This window comes from Rutidosis leptorrhynchoides, chromosome 4, assembly GCF_046630445.1.
Source record: "Rutidosis leptorrhynchoides isolate AG116_Rl617_1_P2 chromosome 4, CSIRO_AGI_Rlap_v1, whole genome shotgun sequence".
Classification (NCBI taxonomy): Eukaryota; Viridiplantae; Streptophyta; class Magnoliopsida; order Asterales; family Asteraceae; genus Rutidosis; species Rutidosis leptorrhynchoides.
Window position 1 is genome coordinate 413,137,752 of NC_092336.1, and position 23,003 is coordinate 413,160,754.

Consider the following 23,003-nt stretch of genomic DNA (forward strand, 5'->3'; position numbering starts at 1 on the left):
TTTATAAATCATTTATAAAACCTGCATGTATTCTCATCCCAAAAATATTAGATTTTGAAAGTGGGACTATAACTCACTTTCACAGGTTTTTACTTCGTCGGGAAGTAAGACTTGGCCACTGGTTGATTCACGAACCTATAACAATATATACATATATATCAAAGTATGTTCAAAATATATTTACAATACTTTTAATACATTTTGATGTTTTAAGTTTATTAAGTCAGCTGTCCTCGTTAGTAACCTACAACTAGTTGTCCAAAGTTAGATGTACAGAAATAAATCGATAAATATTATCTTGAATCAATCCACGACCCAGTGTATACGTTGAAATGTCCCGTTCTTATTGATTAAAAACGTTCCATATTAATTGATTTCGTTGCGAGGTTTTTACCTCTATATGAGACGTTTTTCAAAGACTGCATTCATTTTAAAACAAACCATAACCTTTATTTCATCAATAAAGGTTTAAAAAGCTTTACGTACATTATCAAATAATGATAATCTAAAATATCCTGTTTACACACGACCATTACATAATGGTTTACAATACAAATATGTTACAACAAAATAAGTTTCTTGAATGCAGTTTTTACACAATATCATACAAGCATGGACTCCAAATCTCATCCTTATTTAAGTATGCGACAGCGGAAGCTCTTAATAATCACCTGAGAATAAACATGCTTAAAACTTCAACAAAAATGTTGGTGAGTTATAGGTTTAACCTATATATATCAAATCATAATAATAGACCACAAGATTTCATATTTCAATACACATCCCATACATAGAGATAAAAATCATTCATATGGTGAACACCTGGTAACCGACATTAACAAGATGCATATATAAGAATATCCCCATCATTCTGGGACACCCTTCGGATATGATATAAATTTCGAAGTACTAAAGCATCCGGTACTTTGGATGGGGTTTGTTAGGCCCAATAGATCTATCTTTAGGATTCGCGTCAATTAGGGTGTCTGTTCCCTAATTCTTAGATTACCAGACTTAATAAAAAGGGGCATATTCGATTTTGATAATTCAACCATAGAATGTAGTTTCACGTACTTGTGTCTATTTTGTAAATCATTTATAAAACCTGCATGTATTCTCATCCCAAAAATATTAGATTTTAAAAGTGGGACTATAACTCACTTTCACAGATTTTTACTTCGTCGGGAAGTAAGACTTGGCCACTGGTTGATTCACGAACCTATAACAATATATACATATATATCAAAGTATGTTCAAAATATATTTACAACACTTTTAATATATTTTGATGTTTTAAGTTTATTAAGTCAGCTGTCCTCGTTAGTAACCTACAACTAGTTGTCCACAGTTAGATGTACAGAAATAAATCGATAATATTATCTTGAATCAATCCACGACCCAGTGTATACGTATCTCAGTATTGATCACAACTCAAACTATATATATTTTGGAATCAACCTCAACCCTGTATAGCTAACTCCAACATTCACATATAGAGTGTCTATGGTTGTTCCGAAATATATATAGATGTGTCGACATGATAGGTCGAAACATTGTATACGTGTCTATGGTATCTCAAGATTACATAATATACAATACAAGTTGATTAAGTTATGGTTGGAATAGATTTGTTACCAATTTTCACGTAGCTAAAATGAGAAAAATTATCCAATCTTGTTTTACCCATAACTTCTTCATTTTAAATCCGTTTTGAGTGAATCAAATTGCTATGGTTTCATATTGAACTCTATTTTATGAATCTAAACAGAAAAAGTATAGGTTTATAGTCGGAAAAATAAGTTACAAGTCGTTTTTGTAAAGTTAGTCATTTCAGTCGAAAGAACGACGTCTAGATGACCATTTTAGAAAACATACTTCCAATTTGAGTTTAACCATAATTTTTGGATATAGTTTCATGTTCATAATAAAAATCATTTTCTCAGAATAAAAACTTTTAAATCAAAGTTTATCATAGTTTTTAATTAACTAACCCAAAACAGCCCGCGGTGTTACTACGACGGCGTAAATCCGGTTTTACGGTGTTTTTCGTGTTTCCAGGTTTTAAATCATTAAGTTAGCATATCATATAGATATAGAACATGTGTTTAGTTGATTTTTAAAGTCAAGTTAGAAGGATTAACTTTTGTTTGCGAACAAGTTTAGAATTAACTAAACTATGTTCTAGTGATTACAAGTTTAAACCTTCGAATAAGATAGCTTTATATGTATGAATCCTATGATGTTATGAACATCATTACTACCTTATGTTCCTTGGATAAACCTACTGGAAATGAGAAAAATAGACCTAGCTTCAAAGGATCCTTGGATGTCTTGAAAGTTCTTGAAGCAGAATCATGACACGAAAACAAGTTCAAGTAAGATTTCCACTCGAAATAAGATTGTTATAGTTATAGAAATTGAATTAAAGTTTGAATATGATTATTACCTTGTATTAGAAAGATAACCTACTGTAAGTAACAAAGGTTTCTTGATCTTGGATGATTACTTGGAATGGATTTAGAAAACTTGGAAGTAAACTTGCAATCTTGGAAGTATTCTTGATTTTATGAAACTAGAACTTTTGGAATTTATGAAGAACACTTAGAACTTGAAGATAGAACTTGAGAGAGATCAATTAGATGAAGAAAATTGAAGAATGAAAGTATTTGTAGGTGTTTTTGGTCGTTGGTGTATGGATTAGATATAAAGGATATGTAATTTTGTTTTCATGTAAATAAGTCATGAATGATTACTCATATTTTTGTAATTTTATGAGATATTTCGTGCTAGTTGCCAAATGATGGTTCCCACATGTGTTACGTGACTCACATGGGCTGCTAAGAGCTGATCATTGGAGTGTATATACCAATAGTTCATACATCTAAAAGCTGTGTATTGTACGAGTACGAATACGAGTGCATACGAGTAGAATTGATGATGAAACTGAACGAGGATGTAATTGTAAGCATTTTTGTTAAGTAGAAGTATTTTGATAAGTGTCTTGAAGTCTTTCAAAAGTGTATGAATACATATTAAAACACTACATGTATATACATTTTAACTGAGTCGTTAAGTCATCGTTAGTCGTTACATGTAAATGTTGTTTTGAAACCTTTAGGTTAACGATCTTGTTAAATGTTGTTAACCTATTGTTTATTATAACAAATGAGATGTTAAATTGTTATATTATCATGATATTATGATATATAATATATCTTAGTATGATATATATACAGTTAAATGTCGTTACAACGATAATCGTTACATATATGTCTCGTTTCGAAATCATTAAGTTAGTAGTCTTATTTTTACATATGTATTTCATTATTAATACACTTAATAATATATTTACTTATTATTTAACATAATTAACCAAGTGTATCAATATCTTAATATGATTCATATGTACCTAGTAAGACGTTGTTATAACGATAATCGTTATATATATCGTTTTCGAGTTTCTTAAATTAATAGTCTCATTTTTATGTATATAACTCATTGTTAAAATACCTAATGAGATACATACTTATAATAAAATCACGTTAACTATATATATAACCATATATATGTCATCGTATAGTTTTTACAAGTTTTAACGTTCGTGAATCACCGGTCAACTTGGGTGGTCAATTGTCTATATGAAACCTATTTCAATTAATCAAGTCTTAACAAGTTTGATTGCTTAACATGTTGGAAACACTTAATCATGTAAATAACAATTTCATTTAATATATATATATATAAACATGGAAAAGTTCGGGTCACTACAGATAGCCTCATCACTATCTGAGAATCACTTTGAAGGTTTAAAGATTGCTTTTCATCACTTAAATCAATACAACCCTATTCTTCCTTCTGCTAGTCAAAGGGCCAACAAACCTCCTGCCGGTAAAATTGCTTTATACGCTTTACAACTCACCCACGGCAATCTCCGTGTTCCTCTTACACAATTTCTTCTCCGCATCCTCAGATATTTTAAAGCCTGCCTGAGCCAAATCCATCCTCATGGCCTTCAAAAAATTATTCTTTTTGAAATGAACTGCAATGCCTTCAATACAAAGCCACGTCTTAAAGTTTTTATTTCGCTTTTTAGAATTCGAACAATCAGCCAATGCTGGCTCACCATTGACAACAAACCAAAAGCACATTTTGTTGGCAAAAATAAAGTTTCAAACTTAAAAGGTTGGAAGGATCCATTTTTCTTTGTTGATGAGGGGGTTATTTCGGAAGCATATTCCGTTGTCCGTAAATGAAAATCTATAGATGTTAGCGTAGGAAAGGTTGTCTCGTTAACCGCCGCAGAACAGAGAATAGTGAACAATCTTAAAGAACTTCGCCTTCTGCCCAGATCATACGAGAAGTATGAGGGGATTCTTGTTTTTTGCAAAGTAAGCCAAGAATGGCTAAGTACTTCTCTGCCAGTACTCCACCAGAAGAACCAGGGTAGGATGTGTTATGATCATCCTAATACATATACATATCTGTCTATTTTATGCCATTATTGCTTATATTGCCAAATGCCTTTGTTTAATTTTTGCAGAACATACTGAGATGCTTGTCCGCTCTACTATCCTATCACTAGACCTTGAGGATGACGTTGAAGTCACCGCTCGTGATAAAACCCCTGCCGAGCTAGAGGCAGAAAGGATTGAAGCCGAAGCTAAGGCTGATGCTGCTGCTACCAATGCTGAAAAAGAAGGAGAAAGCAGCAGTAGTAGCTCAGACAGTGAGTCTGAATCTGAGCGGACAGCGGACGCCACTACCGAGCAAGAAACAACTGGCTCGGTTGATATTACTGGCGATACACTCCCCATCCCTCCTGTAATCAAAAAGACACCCAAGAAGGGTAAAAGCTCTAAGAGAGCAAAATATGTTGAGGGGAGCCCTAAGCCAAAACACCAAAGAAGTATGCCAACATTGCCCTTTCTTGATATCGTATATATCTTTGTTCATAACTGTTATGTCCATTTATAATGCTAACTTATTTGCTATGTTAGTGCATTTAGCAGATTCAGATGACAGCCAAGGAAAGACTGTTGAAGGTGGTGAGCGGAGGATGGAGGAGATCCTCGAAAGTCAAGGGGAGGAAATTTTGAAAACTCCTGACCGGAATTTTACTCCGTTTAATGAAACTGAATTTCATGAGCTGAGCGAATCAAGGAGGAATCCTGAGAAGAGGCCGGAAGGCGACTCCTCCTATCATTCTCCGCCTCCCACTACTATTATCCCTGCTGTCACATCTACAAATGTCCCAGAACCACCAATTCCTGCTCATGTGAGCGCTCTACAGGCGTTTATTGATAACCGTGCCACTAAGTGTACAGATTTCTTGACTCTACTTCAGGTACCAATGATAAAACAATTTGTATTTATGTGCTTGCACTTTATTTATATGAATTGTTGATATTGATCATAACTTTCTTCTTTTACAGGGTTGTGCTATTCCTGAGCTAAATCCTCACTTCACTGCTCTCCGTTCTGAACAACTTAGGCAATCAACTGCTGCATCTGCTGTGTTAACCACCTAAGGAACTCTCTACAATTGCAAAAGCATCAAGAGTCAGTTCTTGAGATAGCCCGTGCTGAAAGGGCTGAAGGTTCAAATGCTCTCAAAAGAGCTATTAAAGTTGAACGTGCTTTGACCAGTACTCAAGAAGCTTTGAAGGCTAAAGAAGCTGAGTTAAAAGGTGCTAAAGATGTTGATGTTATCCTGCGATAGGAGAAGGAGAGAGTGGTGGAAGTTGAGAGGAAGAAGGTTGAGGAGGAGAAGTTGAAGGTTAGTGAATTGGAAAGTCAGTTGAATGCCTTGAAGTTAGACTTGAATGCTGAGAAAGAAAAGGCTGCTGAACTTCTCCGCAGGGCGGAGGCCGGTGAGAGTAATTTTGCTGAGCTGAAGAATGGGATACCGGATGTAATAGCTAAGGTTCTTGGATTTCAACTTGTTGGGAATCCTTACAATGATTATGTTGATGCTATGGTCACTCATTCCATTTCTGATGTTACCGACAAGGTAACCAGACGCCTTGCCCCAAACCAACCTCTTCCTACTGCCATTGCTAACCTGATGCATCCGGAACCTTGGAGAGAGTCGAAGAAACAAAGAACAAACTGATGAATCTCAAGGTTGACATCTTTGATGATGTTTGTAATAGGGAAGAATCATCCGCCAAGGATGTTCTTAGTGTTGATTTTGTATGTATTCTGTAATAACTTATTAACAATGATTGTAATAAATTTATCTGCTTTATTTGAACTTTCTATGTTGCAAATACATGCCACTCTTATGATTATGTTTGTCTTTATGCTCATTCCAAATACTTGGATTTTTCTTGCTAAAAAATAAATCTGCTGCGTACCAATCATATGATAAATTCTTTATGTATGATTGTGTATTGTATAACTTAATAAGACATACTGAAAAGTGTTTGATGTAATTCTTATGAAGATGTCTTGCACTGCTAACTTCTTCTAAATTAACAATATACAAAGTATTGAAATTATACTTTGCAAATATCATGCCTTCAAATAATTTGCAGGATATTAGAGTCCATCATACGCTTTCCGTCATGAAATTAATGAGGAATAGTTATGAAGTATTTTTGAACAGTAGTTATGAATTAGTAACCTTTCCGCCATACGCCTTCCGTTATAAAGTTTATGAGGAAGAGTTGTGAAATATTTTTGCCTTCATATAGTATAGGAACTTCTTTCGTTTTGTGAAGTAAGTCTTTATAATATTTGTCATGACAAGTATCTAGTTTTTCATTTTGCCTCGGCGCGTTCTAGTAAAACCTTATCGTTTTCTAGCCGATCCCTTGCGCCTTTTGCTGGCCGGCACAAGAGCATCCGCCATCGGAAGTATAAAAATACTCTCCTTCTGTGGACAGGATATAAATGCAATGTTTTACATTTGTCACAGGTAGCACTTTGCATAAGAAAAAGATAAAATTTTATTGATTGATAGTGCGCATTACATAAACAATTCATTATGAATTTAGGGGGATTAGGCCTAATTAGTACATTATGAAAGTTTAATGCATGTTGTTGTAAGCATATGCATTGTAGCATAAATACAATGGTATACAATAAAATGATAGAATTCGTTCTTCATAAAATGCTAAAATTTGCTCTTCATACGCCAAGCGCCTAGTGCTGTCCGACCTGAATAGTTGATTATGATATAAAAAACTCTTGAACTTCATCATCTCTGAACAATAGATTATGCCTTCTCTGATTTGCTCTATCCTCTAGCAAATTTGCAAATGTAGACCGTTCCCTAGTTGGGGCTACATACTGTGAATGTATGGTAGCCACTCCGTTAGGAGTTGGAAATCTGATCTCCGCATGCGCAGTGGATGTAATTGCTCCAAACTTTGCCAACGTTGTCCTTCCAAAAAGGACATTAAACCGAGAAGTGCCTTCCAAAATAGTGAAATCAATTGTTTCAGTTCTCAGCAATGGGAATGTTCCCATAACAACCTCTAAACGGATTCGCCCCATGGTGTTCACCGGTGTTCCTGTCAACCCTGAAACCCTCAAATTTGTCCGCCTAGCCCTATCATGTATGTGCTTTGGGAAAGTTCTCAAACAATGTCAATAGATGATGTCAGCTTCGCTGCCTGTATCCGTGTAGATACGGCCGATGAACTTGTTTGCAATTTCTGCTGATATGACCACTGACTGGACGGATAAAGTTCAATTTTGAATTGGTTGAAAAATGATTGGAGCATATCTTTAGCCATCAACATTGTTGTCTGATTGCTCACCATCTTCATAGCAACCATCATTGAACCACACCATTTTGATTACCAAGTCTGGAGTTGGTTCACGCTCTCCGTATTGGTTTTTGTTGTCTCTTCCGCCATGCTCTTCCCTTCTTCTATTCTCATCCCGACGTCCTCTTCGACCATCATTTTTCTGCCATGCAAATTTCTTTTTAGGATCATTTCGTCTGTATTGCTTTCCTGGTAACAAGTGATTTAACTCCCCTGCCTTAATCTTTGCAATGATTTTCCTCATCAAAGACTTGCAATTATCTGTGTCATGACCCCACGCCTCATGAAAGTCACACCGTAATTCACTTCTTGGGCCATCTCTTTCCTCCATAGGTGCTGGAGGATTGAAAGCATACCGAATAGGTTCATTGAAAAGAATCTCCTTAGGAGTTTTGGTTAACGCCATTATCAACGGATGTCTCTCTAAGGGCCTCCTGTTATGGTGAAAATCATTGGGATGATTGTTACCTCTCCATCCGTCATTAGAATTGTCATTTCTCCTTTGGTTTCGATCAAAGTACCATCCTCCGTTGTGCGGTTTGGTACTGTTGTTGTTACTATCAAACTTGCTTGGTCCTCGCTCACCGACTCGGACATGCTTTTGTGCAACTTCCAATGCCTGGTGCAGAGTTTTTGGTAGGTCATACCGTAACGTATGAACAAGTGCACTAAATCTTCGCTGATCTAAACAGAAAATAAAACCAGATACAAATTGCGACTCTGGACAGTCAGGTATTTTTTGCGCTTCAAGCGTGTATCTCTTTATGAAATTACTCAAGGATTCATTATGATGCATCGTTATTTCATGTGCATCAAGATGTGTCAAAGTGCAGCTACAAATATTTTGATACTGCATAACAAACTTTGCACGAAGGTCCAAATAACTTGTTATACTTCTTGACGGTAAACTAACAAAGCATTCCCTTGCCATTTTCTGCAATACCATAGGAAACATATGATAAGCTACTTCATCATCCCAATGCTGCAACCTCATTGCACCTTCAAACATGGTAAGAAAATCTTCAGGATATGTAGTACCATCATATACTCTAATTGCCGGTATGCCAAGATTTCTGGGTAACGGATAGTTAGCAATTCGATCATTGAAGCACTGAGTGGATTCTGCCATAGCTGGCGGCTTTGTAGCTTGCTCTCCAGTAATTAGAGCAAATAAATTATCTACAGCCACAGCGCGGACGGCAGGCTGCGCTAAGCGTTGCTTATACTTTGCCGGAGCTGTCTGCTTAAGGATTCTGTTTAAAAGTGATGCTGCTTTCTTCTCAGACATGAACTCCTCTTTCTCATTATTCTCTTCTTCAGAATCATTGCCAATATAGCTCAATTCATTATCATCTTCAGAATCACCAATAAGACTGCCCAACTTGTCAAGTATTCTGGATAACTTGTATTTTGATATAGATTGCTTCTTCATGATTTGCTTGTCTTTACCATCCGTCATCCGTCGAAAAGGTATAAGTGGTGCACATCATCATGGTAGCATCAATGGTCGCTTCTCTGGATTAGTAACAAAATTTTGAAGCCTTTCTGCACTTTTGGTTGTTGTTTCTTCGATTATTGGCCTTTTCCCTGGATTAGTGGCCAAATGATTAAGCCTTTCTGTGGTTTCAGTTACTGTTTCTTCAATTGTGTCTTCTGGTGGCTGAACAGGTGCATCTTCTTCAGGCATTAGCGGATAAGTTGCCACGCTTTCGGTTAATGGATTGTTGAATGTTTCGAGTACGCTTGTGGATGGGGCTTCATTTGTTTTTGTTCCTTTTCCATTCCTCATTTTTTTAACATTAGTGGATGGCGCCATTGTTGATACATATTTCCTTATGAGGTAAGGCTTAGTGTATCAGCACAATACTAGAAGTATCTAGCTAAAAGTGGAGGAATGTTGCCGATTGATGTTTACCCTCAGGAAATAATCCCTGCAGACTCGGATCACAGATATAGAAATCTGTGGGGTGGCTTAATCAATATTTGTCCGCTGAGCGTTGAGCTACTAGCCGGATGACTTCTAGTTAGAGAAAATACTATGTGAGAGAGAAAGGTGAAATCTCTGCTCACAAATTATCAGAGTGTCTGAATGTGTAAAATGACGACCCAAGGGGTCTATTTATAGTGATAGATCCACCGGAGTACTCGGGGGCACGTGTCAGATGATGCTGCGTTCTGTTATTCGTGATCCGATATTTACGCTGGATGTGACGCTCTCCGGTCAGGGCTTAAGCGCTAGACGGCCTTCAGGGCTTATGCATGAAGGAAGCAGCCTGCACAGCGGAGAATGCTGAACGGACAATTTCACAAAACTGTTGTTCCCAGTGTTCCTGATGCTAATTTCATGCGAATATTATACCTTTATGCGTGTATACGATAGGATACACCATTAAGACTAATATTTAATCACTCAATACTTACAAATTATTATAACCCAAATTAAATAATTTAAGATTAATACATAAATAATAGGTGGTATATAAGTTAATTACTAAATTAATTAATTTAACATCCTAACTAGTACTATTACATACGTAAAATATAATATAAGGTATATAAAACAAATACTTGTCACTTGTCCTAAAATTAACAAGTAGTTACAAGATTCAATATTAAAGATGAAGGGTCAATCCATCAGTTACATGGAATTAGAATTTGCTAGGCCAAACACTTATTAAAAGAGATATGGATAGTCTCATCTAATTTATATATCTCACAAGTATAATCGTTGGCACTCTCTTACTCTTTTTCTAAACCAAATGACATGGGATACTCAACAACTTGATACCCATACTACTCACTACAATCTACCATAATATTAAGAGGAAGAGAATAGAGACATTCAAAGAAGAGTAATATATTTGCGGGTCTAGTTTCGGTCCTAACACGAGCACGTTTAGAGGTAACTACTAACCAAAATCTTTGTTATTGATGTATATATTATTTATTTGATTTCTTAATCAATTTATTGGTTTAGATTAACTATCTATCACATTGATTATTATAGAGATGAGATGTTAAAATTCGAGTATAAAGTGGATATCTTTTGTTAATGTTGATTATAAAGAAAAAGGGGAAAGAAACTGTAGTCATATCTTTAGTTACTAGACTTAATGTAATTAAAGTTTAAATTGGTATTATGTACAATTAGATAGCAATGATGCATGTAAATGGTATACAGTAAATCCATATATGAATTACCATATACTAGTAATATCGTATTACATTTACACATAATATTGTATTATGCTATAATTATATGGGACTAAACATTATGGGACTAAACATCATACCTACTGGGTATAATTAATTTAACGGAGTACTTAAAGACAAAAAAAACTCATATGTAAAATACTTATTTTCATTTTAATGTTGGAGTTAACTAAGTACAATCTTTGAAAAAGTCACAACTTAGAACCATGACACTTTATCACAAACTCTTCTCGACTATCCTAATGAATGAAGTTATATAAGAAATGGCACATAATTAATTCTTGATCAGAAACAAAATATTGATAGGAGTATTTTTATTTCGGTAAGGAAAAGAAGAAGAAACTAGTGTTTCGAGTCCATTTTTCTCAATTACAATTGTGGGATTTTTAGACTTAAAATACTTAAGGTACTAACAATTTGGAATATGAAAGTCATAGTAATATATGGTAATATAACTAATTCGTTAATATAAAATTCATGGAACTATTTAGATGACAACAAACACATAAAAATCATATGATAACACTTTTTGAATAAAGGATTTTATATACTCCCTACTTGAATGTATTTTGTGCTTATACGTGCGTGTTCATTAGATCCGGCCCAGTGATCGCATCCTTTGGTGGTGTTTGGTTGTCCTTGGAATTTCATCATTCAACATAAGGTACGGATATTCTAGGTGGTTCTAGGATCGCTTCGGTAAATCTTTCCTCTCAAAACTTTGATTCGAATTGCGTATGAAAAATATTGGTATGACATGCTTCTTTGAAAAATCGTTATGTTTGTTAGTCTATATATTGTGTTATGATTTCCCTATTTTGATGTACTAACGATATTACTAATCACTTGTGTAAATTTTGGGAAATATAACATTTGGTATTGGGAAATTGTGTCAAAACTGTGTCTCAAAAACCCACCAAAAACGGCCCTGAAAACTGTCCCGAACAGCTGCTGTTTCAGCCGCAAAAACAGCCCATATGTGTCCTGAAAACAGCCCCGAAACATTTCTAAACAGCCCGGTAATGAATGTGTGTGTGTTTGGTGAGTGGTACGGTGATTCGTATCGAGTGTCCATCATTCCACGTGGCTTTACATGTCCCGTAAGTCCCGTTTAAGCTGTTAATACACAAAGGGCTCAAATATAATGTAACATGACTCGTGATAAAGGTTGGACCGAATAGTTGGGTTGACACGTGATTTTAAAAGAATACGACATACAATATTATAAACATTTTAAGTAATTGGTCAAGCGTAAAATATTTAAGTCATTTTATTAATTCTTTTTAAATGTATATTTAGATTCTTTTAATCACTTGAAAAGCATTTGGAATTGCGTAGTTATAAGTTGGTAAAACATTTTCATAAAATATGCCTAAGTGTAACCTATCCATGGAGGTCCCATGGGCACATTATTGTGAAACCGGTAACGTGGCATCGACCGTAGCGGTGTATTTTGTTATATCTACGGTGTCTCCTTTTGATTACCCGGATGTTGGTACGAGCTCTTTGTTATTATATATTTGTGATAGGAGGCGTATGGATCGATCCTAGGATTTTGTTTTGACGATGTACGTTCATCGTAGTGTCATACGAAACGTCACCGATATGGATGATTAGTGGAGTAGCTACCTTATGATTTCATTTTGATACTTTGTTACTATTTGTTTGACTCTTAGTGCATTGTTTTATGAAATTTGCATCATGATATATGGTATTGTGGATCTATACATATTCGTACTTTTTTTTGCAACTAAGTTATTTTGAAAATAAGTTCGTTTTGAATATAAATTTTGCATGTCATACTATACTCCGTTATTTGTTATATCCGTTCACTGGGCTTTGGCTCAGTCGTATTCTTTGTTTTTCTTCTTATACGACAGGTAATCAAGGGGGCGTTGGAACGAGGGAAGAGTGTAGAGTGGAGTGAACTTAGCACCTTGATTTGGAGATTTCCTTCAAGATTTAGTAGCTTGTTTTTGGTTTAATAGTGCTTTTGAATAAGTTGTCAACTTTGGTTTTGACTATGGCTTGAATTTGAATAATAATAACGCTCATTTATCTATTAAGTTACATTTATTTATAAGTATTGGAATTCGTAAGATTAGGGTCTTTACAGATGGTATCAGAGCTTAGGTTCTTTCTTGTAGAAACTTAAGACCTAAGTTATGGCCTGTGAGATTTGGGTAGACTTTTGGATTAGAATTTTTCTTCCGCTTCAACATTCTTGTTCCACTTTGAATATTCTTTTGTTATTCTTCGTACTAATTGTAACCGTTATGTCCTCGTCTCGTTTAATAAATGGCACCGAAAAAAAAGGAATGTCTGAGGAGGAGGTAGAAAACAAGATTAACCAAACTATCACGAATTTGTTACCCAACATTATAGCTCAAGCTATTGACGCTATGCGTAATCAAGGTGGCAAGACTTTTAAGCATGAAGACGGGGATGAGTATGTGGAAAAGAAAGCTGTAACGGGGGATGCTATTCACATTTGGCTAGGACGGATTCAAAAATAGCGTCCGTTGTCATTCAGCACTGCTGTTGAAGCTGAAAATTGGATCACTCACATTGAGAAGATATACCGAGTGCTTGGTTGTGAAGAGAGGTTTTGGGTGCCATTGGCTGTTTATAAACTAGAGGGGGATGCTCAGCATTGGTGGATCTCTTTGAGACAAGCGAAAGGGGGTATCGATTTTGAGGATTCATTAGATTGGGCTGATTTCAAAGAGTTGTTTTTCCGTCAGTACTTTTCTGAGGCGGAGAAAGAGGTTGTGATTCGGGAGTATGCGAATATTAAGCAAGGGAATGATGAGTCTATTAATGATTTCACTAAGAGGTTTTTGAGACTTGTAGGTTTGATTGGGGCTGCTGCTGGGTCTGCTGAGGACCAAGCCCGTAAGTACAAATGGGCTGTTCATGGGCGTTACCGCTCTAAAATGATTAATCTGAAATGTTTTGATGTCGTTGAGGCAGCCGATTATGCTCGGAATTTAGAGATGGAGCGAACCGAGTATTTGAATACTAAAAATGATGAGGGTAAAAACAAGAGGGTTAAAATTGCACAACCATTACGATCTGTGCCTCCACCGACTAACAAACATGGTCAGCAATCTGGGAACCAAGGGTATCGTGGTAATAATTGGAATAATAGAGGAAATCAGCTAAGGATTGACAACGGGCCAAATAATAATAATCATGGTCAATTACAAGTGTACCATCCCAAAGGGTAGCAAAGGGGTAATGGAAGTGGTGGTGTTAATGTCAATGCACCGTGTGGGACTTGTGGAAAGAATCATCCGGGGAGAGTTTGTTATCGTAGTGCGGGTTCATGTTTTGCTTGTAGAGAGGTTGGACACTTAGCTAAGGATTGCAAGAATCCTAGACCTGGGTTTGTTCCGAGGGTTCCTCCGCTAGCTCCTGGTGGACGCGTCTTTGCCATGACTGCTGCTTAGGCTGCTGACACGTCAGGTATATTTCGATCCCTATTCATTTTAAAAATATTTCCTTTGGGTTATTTGTTCATTCATTCTTGATATTATTAGGTATTATTACTGGTCATGTATTTGTACACCATCGTGCCCTCTTCGTTCTGTTTGATTCTGGCTCTACGCACTCCATTGTGTCCGTTAAGAGCTCAAAATATTTGAAAGTGTCTCCAACTTGGTTGTCTACTCTGTTTACGATCTCTACCCCAATGGGTAGTGTTGAAATTATAGATCGTGTGTTTCAAAACTGCCGTTTGGAATTCAATGACTGCATGTTTCCCGCAAATCTCTTTTCTATGACCATGCATGACTTTGACATTATTCTTGGCATGGATTGGTTATCTTGCCATCACGCGAACATCGATTGTTATTCTAAGAGGATTTTGTTTTGAATTCATTCTATACCCGATTGTGTCTTTAATGGTGATCTTCCTGTAAAATCTATTAAAGTTATCTCAGCGCCTAAGGCGCAAAAGCTCATTTCACATGGTTGTGTTGGTTATTTAGCTTCTATTCAGAATTTGTCTATCGAGAGTCCTTCGCTTGAAAATATTGATGTTGTTCGAGAGTTTCCCGATGTATTTCCTGATGAATTGCAGGGTTTGCCTCCAGTCCGTGAAGTTGAATTTTTGATTGATTTGATTCCTGGTTCTCAACCGATATCAAAAGCTCCTTATCGTATGGCACCACTAGAGTTGCAAGAACTCAAGGAGCAATTGCAAGAACTGATAGATTGTGGTTTTATTCGACCAAGTGTGTCCCCTTGAGGTGCGCCGGTTTTGTTTGTCAAGAAGAAGGATGGCAGCATGAGACTTTGCATTGATTATCGCGAGTTAAATCGTATTACTATTCAAAATCGTTATCCGCTTCCATGTATCGATGATTTGTTTGATCAGCTGCAAGGTTCGAAGTATTTTTCTAAGATTGATCTTAGGTCTGGATATCATCAGCTGCGTGTTCAAGAAGAAGATATCCCTAAGACTGCTTTCCGCACTCGTTATGGGCGCTATGAGTTTTTAGTGATGCCGTTTGGATTAACTAATGCTCCTGCGATTTTCATAGATCTAATGAATCGTGTGTTCCATGAGTATTTGGATAAGTTTGTGATCGTATTCATTGATGATATCTTGGTATTCTCAAAGAGTAAAGAAGAGCATGAGAGTCACCTTCGTGTTGTACTTGAAACCCTCCAAGTAAGAGATTGTTTGCAAAGTTCTCTAAATATGAATTCTGGTTGCAACGATTTGCCTTTCTGGGTCATGTTGTATCAGCTGAAGGTATAATGATTGATCCAGCGAAAATTGAGGCTATTACAAATTGGTCAAGACCTACTTCTGTTATTGAGGTTTGAAGTTTTCTTGGTTTAGCTGGTTATTATCGAAGATTTGTTGAAGGTTTTTTGACGATTGCTTTGCCGCTTACCAAGTTGTTGAGGAAAGGGGAAAAGTTTGTGTGGACCGATGAACGACAAAAGAGTTTCGATGAGTTAAAGAAAAGACTTGTATCCGCTCCTATTCTTGCATTGCCGTCAGGAAGTGGGGGTTTTCAAATCTATAGTGACGCTTCTAAGCATGGTTTGGGTTGTGTTTTGATGCAACACGGTAAGGTAATTGCTTATGCCTCGAAGCAGTTGAAACCCAATGAGGTTAATTACCCTACTCATGATTTGGAGTTAGCTGCTGTGATTTTTGCGTTGAAAATATGGAGGCATTACCTTTACAGAGAAACTTGTGATATTTTCACTGATCACAAGAGTCTCAAATACATATTCACGTAAAAAGAGATAAATATGAGACAACGAAGGTGGCTTGCGTTATTGAAGGATTATGATGCAAACCTTCAATACCATTCGGGTAAAGTGAATGTGGTAGTTGACGCTTTGAGTAGAAAGACATTTGGTAGTATCTCTTGTTTGGTTACTCACATTCGAGAATTCGAAAGACTTGATATGGGATTGAGTAAGAGAGGAGCCTCTGGTATGTTGGCAAATTTAAAAGTCGAGTCCGATTTAATTTCAAGAATAAAAGAGGCTCAATTGGATGATGGGGATTTGTGGACAGTGTTTCAAAATTTGGAAGAGAGTAAAGTGAAAGAGTTCGGAGAAGATGATGACGGGGTTATTTGGTGTGGGAGTCGATTGTGTGTTCCTAATGATGATGCTATTCATGAGGCTTGATGTGTGAAATCGCGTCTATTATTTATAATGGGAAAAACCTGTTTAAAGATTTACTACACACTAACGAGCAGTGTACCCGATCGTGCAATAGTATAAAGTTGGTAAATCCAAGATCGTTCCAAGGACAGTTTAGACGTGAAAATTAAGATTGTAACTAATGAATTAAACTAAGTTAAATCTAGAAAATTGAATTACGAGATAATTTGTTTGGTTGGCTATTTAAAGATTAGCCAAAATCAAAGATAGCTTTAATTAATAACAAGATTGAACAATATTTTTGGTGTTTTCAGTTTTAAGCTTTAAAGCAAACAAACGAGTAAAATAAGATTGTTGTAAGCAATTAAAAAAACGAATGCTTGTCTAGACCTTTTTCACCCAGTATTGGATGCATTTAGATTAAGCCCCAGTTATTATCTAACTTATGTAAATTATCTAGTCGGTTCACCTGGAATTCCCCAGCGCAAACACTTCAATTAAGATTACACGACACGGAATTCCCCGTAGCCTAAGACCTCCTAATTGTGACTAAACAGTTCAACTGAGATGAAGACTCAAATCACAATCACACCAACTCTCGTTGCGCATAATTCACCCCTATTTCGTCTAGCCTTTTGAATTCAATTTACTCTCTTCTCCGAGTAAGCAAACAATCAATTAAGACAAACCAATTGTAAATTAATGCACTAAATTAATGAACTCTCGTCCTATCAAACAAGTACACAACCAATTGAATCGAAGAGTCTAGCTTCAATAAGAATGGTTCTTTAATCCAAACATCAAATCATCATAAATTAATCAAACAACTGATAAGTAGCATCCAATACATAGGTTATTAAATCTAGACAAACATTAAAGAACTTAGCCAATAATCATGGCAACAATAAAAATCACAAATAAAATAATAGAGAAATTCATTGTTTATGACAAGAGATTCACCTAATCAATGATTGAATCCTGAAAGATAAACTAATCGAGACTTGTTTCCGGAATGATTGATACCTTAGAATGACCTTGGAAATCCCCAAAAATCACCTAAGTTCGTCAAAAAGCTGCTGGAATTCGTCTGGATACGATAATGATAAATTAGGGTAATTTTCGGGCTTTAAATAGGTAAAATTCTGAACCCGGTTAAGACCATGCGCGGCGCGCCAAATAACTGGTGAGCTGAAATCTTCCTTTTAAAAACGCTCGAACTGTATTTTATGTGGAATGGCGCGGCGCGCCACGTTTTGGAGCGGCGCTCCATGTCATTTTTGCTGAAATGAGCTGAAAAACTTAATACAAACACCAAAACTCGAATCGGACCAAACCCTTTCACTCGTTTACATCGAAAATCACCCAAAACCATCAAATAACTTCAAAATTAACCTCCTTGGTCTTGGAACTCAAACTTTTCACAACTTTCACCGAAATAATTCCAAATCGTATCCAAAAGGACCAAAATGTACCCGATATCGCTAAGAAAAATGCGTATAAAATATGCGATATCAAACAACCCCACACTAGAGTTTTGCTTGTCCTCAAGCAAATAAACTCGATAATAATCTTCTACCATATAATAATGTCTTCAAACATGTATGTAGAACCAAACGAACAAGAAACCAAACAAGCAACTCGCGTGGGCACGATTTGGAATAAATAACAACCATAGTTCCCACTTGCATTCCCCCGATGTAACTTCCTAACCGCAAACAATATGAATGAATATAGTAACCAAAATAATCTCGATAACGTACCGTAATGATGAAATAGAGAATCTCGAATCATAACATAAGTCTTCAATGGAACCGGGAATCAAGTGGGAACCGAGCACCAGAGATATAACAATCGAATATGTGTGCCAAGAGAATGCACGGGCTACCCCGCAATTGGTCAAGCCAAGCCTCCCACAGTACCTAACATCGCGAGATGTCAGTAGAAAATAATGTGCTTAGGAGGATACACATTACGTCCGGATATCATCGACAATTATGAGGTAATCATCTAATCCGTTAAGTCAATCATAAAGATTGAAGTTCATCAGGCTTAAAAGCTGATATCTTACCTTTCTGGAGGTTATCCACTGGGAATCTGATCAATCACTGACATTTTGTGTATCATGGTGCGCTTCCCATTTGGCTAGCAAATCTCCCTCATTGAGATAAGCTTCGACTACCAGTTTCCCTGTTTTACGTTGAGGCCTGGTAGATTTCCAGTCGATTTTAGCAATGACTTTTCAAGACTTTTCATCACCCTACAACTGGTCTGGACTACAACTTCTGAAATGAATCAGCAAGTGTGTCGTTCGGGAGACTTGACTCCCTTAAGGATGGAATGGATACATCCTATGTGGTTATGTTAGGTGGTCGGGCGCATCATTGTCCTTGTTAGGAGAAACAATGAAGACCGCCCTGTTTAAGTTTTTGATCTAGCGCATGGCCCGGTTTTGACCACTCGATCCAATCACCGTTCATACGGTTGACACCCGTTTTTGTACAAGTGACCTACGTATGAACTGTTATGTTCATGTAGGATTTCACATTCAAAGTAATGAACATGTTTTGAAAGTTCAAGACTTTCTCCTCTAACAGTACCTCATCGTGAAATGATGGGTAATGAAATGGCACGCTTAAGAGGTATACGTAACAAGTAGAACGGTCGGAAGACTTTACTTCCTAAATTTTTCAATTTTTTTTTACGACCAAAACCCCGTGAAACGTCAAGTCTTTTAGATATCAAAACCAAAATAATGATGATTCTATTAACAACCAACCCGAGAGATTTTACATCCCCCATCCCATACTTGAGATCAAGTAATGTCCCCATTACTTGAGATCAAAAATGGATTAAAATCGAAAGGGTAAGAAAAATAAAAACTTATCGAGCTTAACCACTAATCGTGGAATGACAGTGACAGATGGCGCTGAACTGACTGCCAGCATAAGAACATCGTCCATTCCCGATCCTCACACCAACATCATCACTCAAGTAGTTTTGCTGAACTTAATGCCAGACTTGAAAAAAAATTTGTTTCACCAACATACCTAAGAAAAGAAAAACACACGAACTACATAAATGAGACAAGGTGGCACCACCCGGTACCGAAACGCCTTGTCCCTAAATAAATCCACAGTACATAAGCAAAATAAAAAAAAATAAAAAAAAAATTTATCCAAGTACAAACCAACGAAATGGAAATAGTTTAAAACAAATTACAACATAATCACGCGCACCAATCAATCACTTTCTGGCCAAAAATCTCTGGTAGGGTCCCAGTTCACACCATACATATCCTGACAAGCTTGGTACGGGTCATATGAAGGATCCGGTCTCGGAGGAGTAACAGACGTATAATCGGGAATGGTAGTTCGCGTCGGAATATACGCCTCCGGGTTATGACGCATCTAACGCTGAATTTGTCGCTGATGGATCTCCCACTGATTGTGGGCCCTAATTCCCCTAACATCGTACTCAACCCTGTCAACACGCTCTCCCAAATGACCCAACTCTGTTCCAAACTGTCCTAGTGTTGTGTTAATCGACCCATAATTTTGTTGGTGCCAAGTCATCAAATCCTCATTATGCCTACGCTGCTCTGCCAACATCCGCTGATTATGCTCCACCTGAGCATCATATGCTGACCTGCTGTCCCTGTACTCTAAATGAAGACCGTCCACACTGTTCACCAAAGAATTCCAACTCTCTTCACCCATTGACCACGTACCCTGTACGTTCGCACCACTCGAGCCCCCAGCCTCATACGTGGATCGACTAGCTCCACGTCCACGTCCTCGACCTGTACCGTCACCTGGCTGTTGCTGTTGCTCTTCATCAGACCACAAAACCCATCCTGCTGGACCACGACGGATAAACTCAGCCTTAGAGAAAAATAGAATATTGGTGGGCATCGCCTCAACTCCCACCACATCACATCGACTCGTCGGGACCGAAAACGCCCGAGCTAACCTAGTAACAAAATGTCCACCTAACAATGGGCGTTCCGTGCGGTTGTCCATTCCAATTTCCTACAACCATACCCCTAACATACATGGGACATCGATCGGCTCCCTCAGTTTAATTTGTTGTAGGATCCAAAGATCCCTTCGCTAAATTTTGTTTGCGTTTCTCCTTGCCATAAACATAGTAGCTATCATCTTAAAAATTATTCGATCCTCAGGAAGTCTAAGCATCGACTGAACACTTCGACTCAAACTAAACGGACCAGCACTAGCAGTTGCCACAGTCGGCCAATAATCACTTTCACTGAAAACTTGCTCCCCAAACACTCTGCAATTCATCAAATGCCACCTCAAATCATTATCAGTCAACTCAGGATATAGATCTAATGCCCGAGCCAGCTCAATCTTAGACATACGACGCTCTAACCCGCCAAGCCTAAACGATAAGAAATCTGCCTCGATTGGAGAGACTCGAAGTCGACAACTAACAGTTGAGAAAAACTCTATAGTTATCTGCTCATAAATATCCTCATTAATCTCAAATAACCTTTCATAAGGTCTCAACTCATTGCCCGCATAGACTACCCACAAGTAACGACGCAACTCCCGAACAATGTTAGGACCCGCTGATGAAAGATGCGTCCAATCTAAATAATAAGTTCGCTCAATCGGACGAGCGCTATTTGTGGTGAACCTTTCCTCCAAATCCTCATTATTCGAGATATTAGATAACCATAATTCAGGATTATTCGGTGGTTGCCTTGGTTGTTCCTGGGATCCTCTTGATCTCTACATTCATGAAACAAATAAAAAAAAAACAAAACAACAAACTCAAAAGTTAATGTTAGTCATAATAATAGACACCAAGTACCATTCACAACCAAATCATGTTTCATGCCAATCCACTTTTGAAAACAATCTCCAAGTTAACAAATAATACTTGAAAAAAAACATGTCAAAAACTACACTCTCAACCAAACCACATTATCCCTTAAAACAAAACAACTCATGAACCATAATCATAAATCAACATAACCCAAAACATGACAAACATGATTACTTATCACTCATTTAGATTCCAACAATCCAATAAACTTCATCATGTTTGCAACTTTTACCAATTCCAACAACCATTAACAAAATCTTCATCACAATTCAAAATCATATGTTTAATCCTTACTAGCATGGCATTACACATAATTAGAACAATATAGCTCAAGTCATTCAAAACAATTTGACCCGCCCATATGGACACAACCCCACACTAGCTCAAAAACACATGAACAATTCAAGAACTACCACACCTTCAAGCAAATATCCTCTTTCTCACTTACAAAATTCGGATTTTTAAACCTACAAACCCTAGGTTCATGTTAAACTTTCCAAAAACACAAAATTAATCATGAAATCAAAGCATACAATGATAATCTAACAAAACCCATGACTAATTGAATCACATAACCCAAATTAAAGCAACCCCACACTAATTCATCATGATACTCAAAAATTAAACAAACAATTACACATAATAAGATGAAATTAGTTAGAAAGAAACAAATTCGGACCTTGGTGGGAGCCATTCTTGAAAGATTGAAGTTAATTGAAACAAGAAATCAAAGTTTTGAGATTTAGGGTTTTGAAAATCAAAGTGTTTGTAAGTGTTAAAGAGATGTTATGAATGAAAAGAATAAAAGGAATTGGGGTAAATACAGCTACCAACCCGTTTCTAATTGTGTGGATGTAAAAATTCGGGTTTGATTTTAATTATAAAAGAAAATAGCTGGCCGACAGGAAATGGCGCGGCGCGCAGGGTATCCGCGCGGTGCTCCAAAGTGTCGCGCGGCGCTCCGATTAACTGAAAAATCATGTCGAGCTTTTTTCAATATCGGGTACATCAGGTGTCTCAAAGTGGAGCGGCGCTCCATGATCTGGAGCGGCGCTCCATGTGCTGGTACACCAGAATTTTGTATTTTTAAAGCTTTAAATCCCATTTTCTCAACCTAAAACCACCAAACTAACCCCAACAAAAATCCAAGCATGATTATATTGCACATATTGTCAAACAAGCACAAAAATATACAAACTCTACAACAATGGTTTTAACCATGATTATTACGCGTCGTTAGAGGTAAAGATGAGTTTAATCTCATCGTCCACCTCTTGCGGTCTATCGACATAGTGTTTTAACCGATGACCGTTAACCTTGAAATCTTCCCCTTTCAAATTTACCAAATCAACCGCCCCATGAGAATAAACCTTTCGAACAACAAAAGGTCCCGACCATTTAGATTTTAACTTCCCAGGAAACAAACGAAACCTTAAATTGAAAAGAAGCACACGATCCCCTTCCTTAAATTCTTTAGGATCCTTCAAGCGACTATCGTGCCACTTCTTCGTTCTTTCCTTACTAATCAAT

At 37.0% G+C, this 23,003-nt stretch overlaps 1 protein-coding gene across 1 annotated transcript; it reads left to right on the forward strand.

Annotated features, from left to right (window-relative positions):
* The first annotated feature begins 13,306 nt into the window (after nt 1-13,306).
* On the forward strand, nt 13,307-15,240 carry LOC139842016 (uncharacterized). The gene is made up of 3 exons (XM_071832197.1): nt 13,307-13,456; nt 13,505-14,186; nt 14,924-15,240. Exons 1-3 carry the CDS (start codon nt 13,307-13,309, stop codon nt 15,238-15,240), a joined length of 1,149 nt encoding a protein of 382 aa, XP_071688298.1.
* Nucleotides 15,241-23,003: the final 7,763 nt, after the last annotated feature.

Coding starts and splice junctions, on each gene's coding strand:
- LOC139842016 (XM_071832197.1), top strand. CDS start 13,307: ATGTCTGAGGAGGAGGTAGAAAACAAGATTAACCAAACTATCACGAAT. Junction 13,457..13,504: donor AGTATGTGGAAAAGAAAGCT/GTAACGGGGGAT, acceptor ATTCAAAAATAG/CGTCCGTTGTCATTCAGCAC. Junction 14,187..14,923: donor GCCAAATAATAATAATCATG/GTCAATTACAAG, acceptor AATCTATTAAAG/TTATCTCAGCGCCTAAGGCG.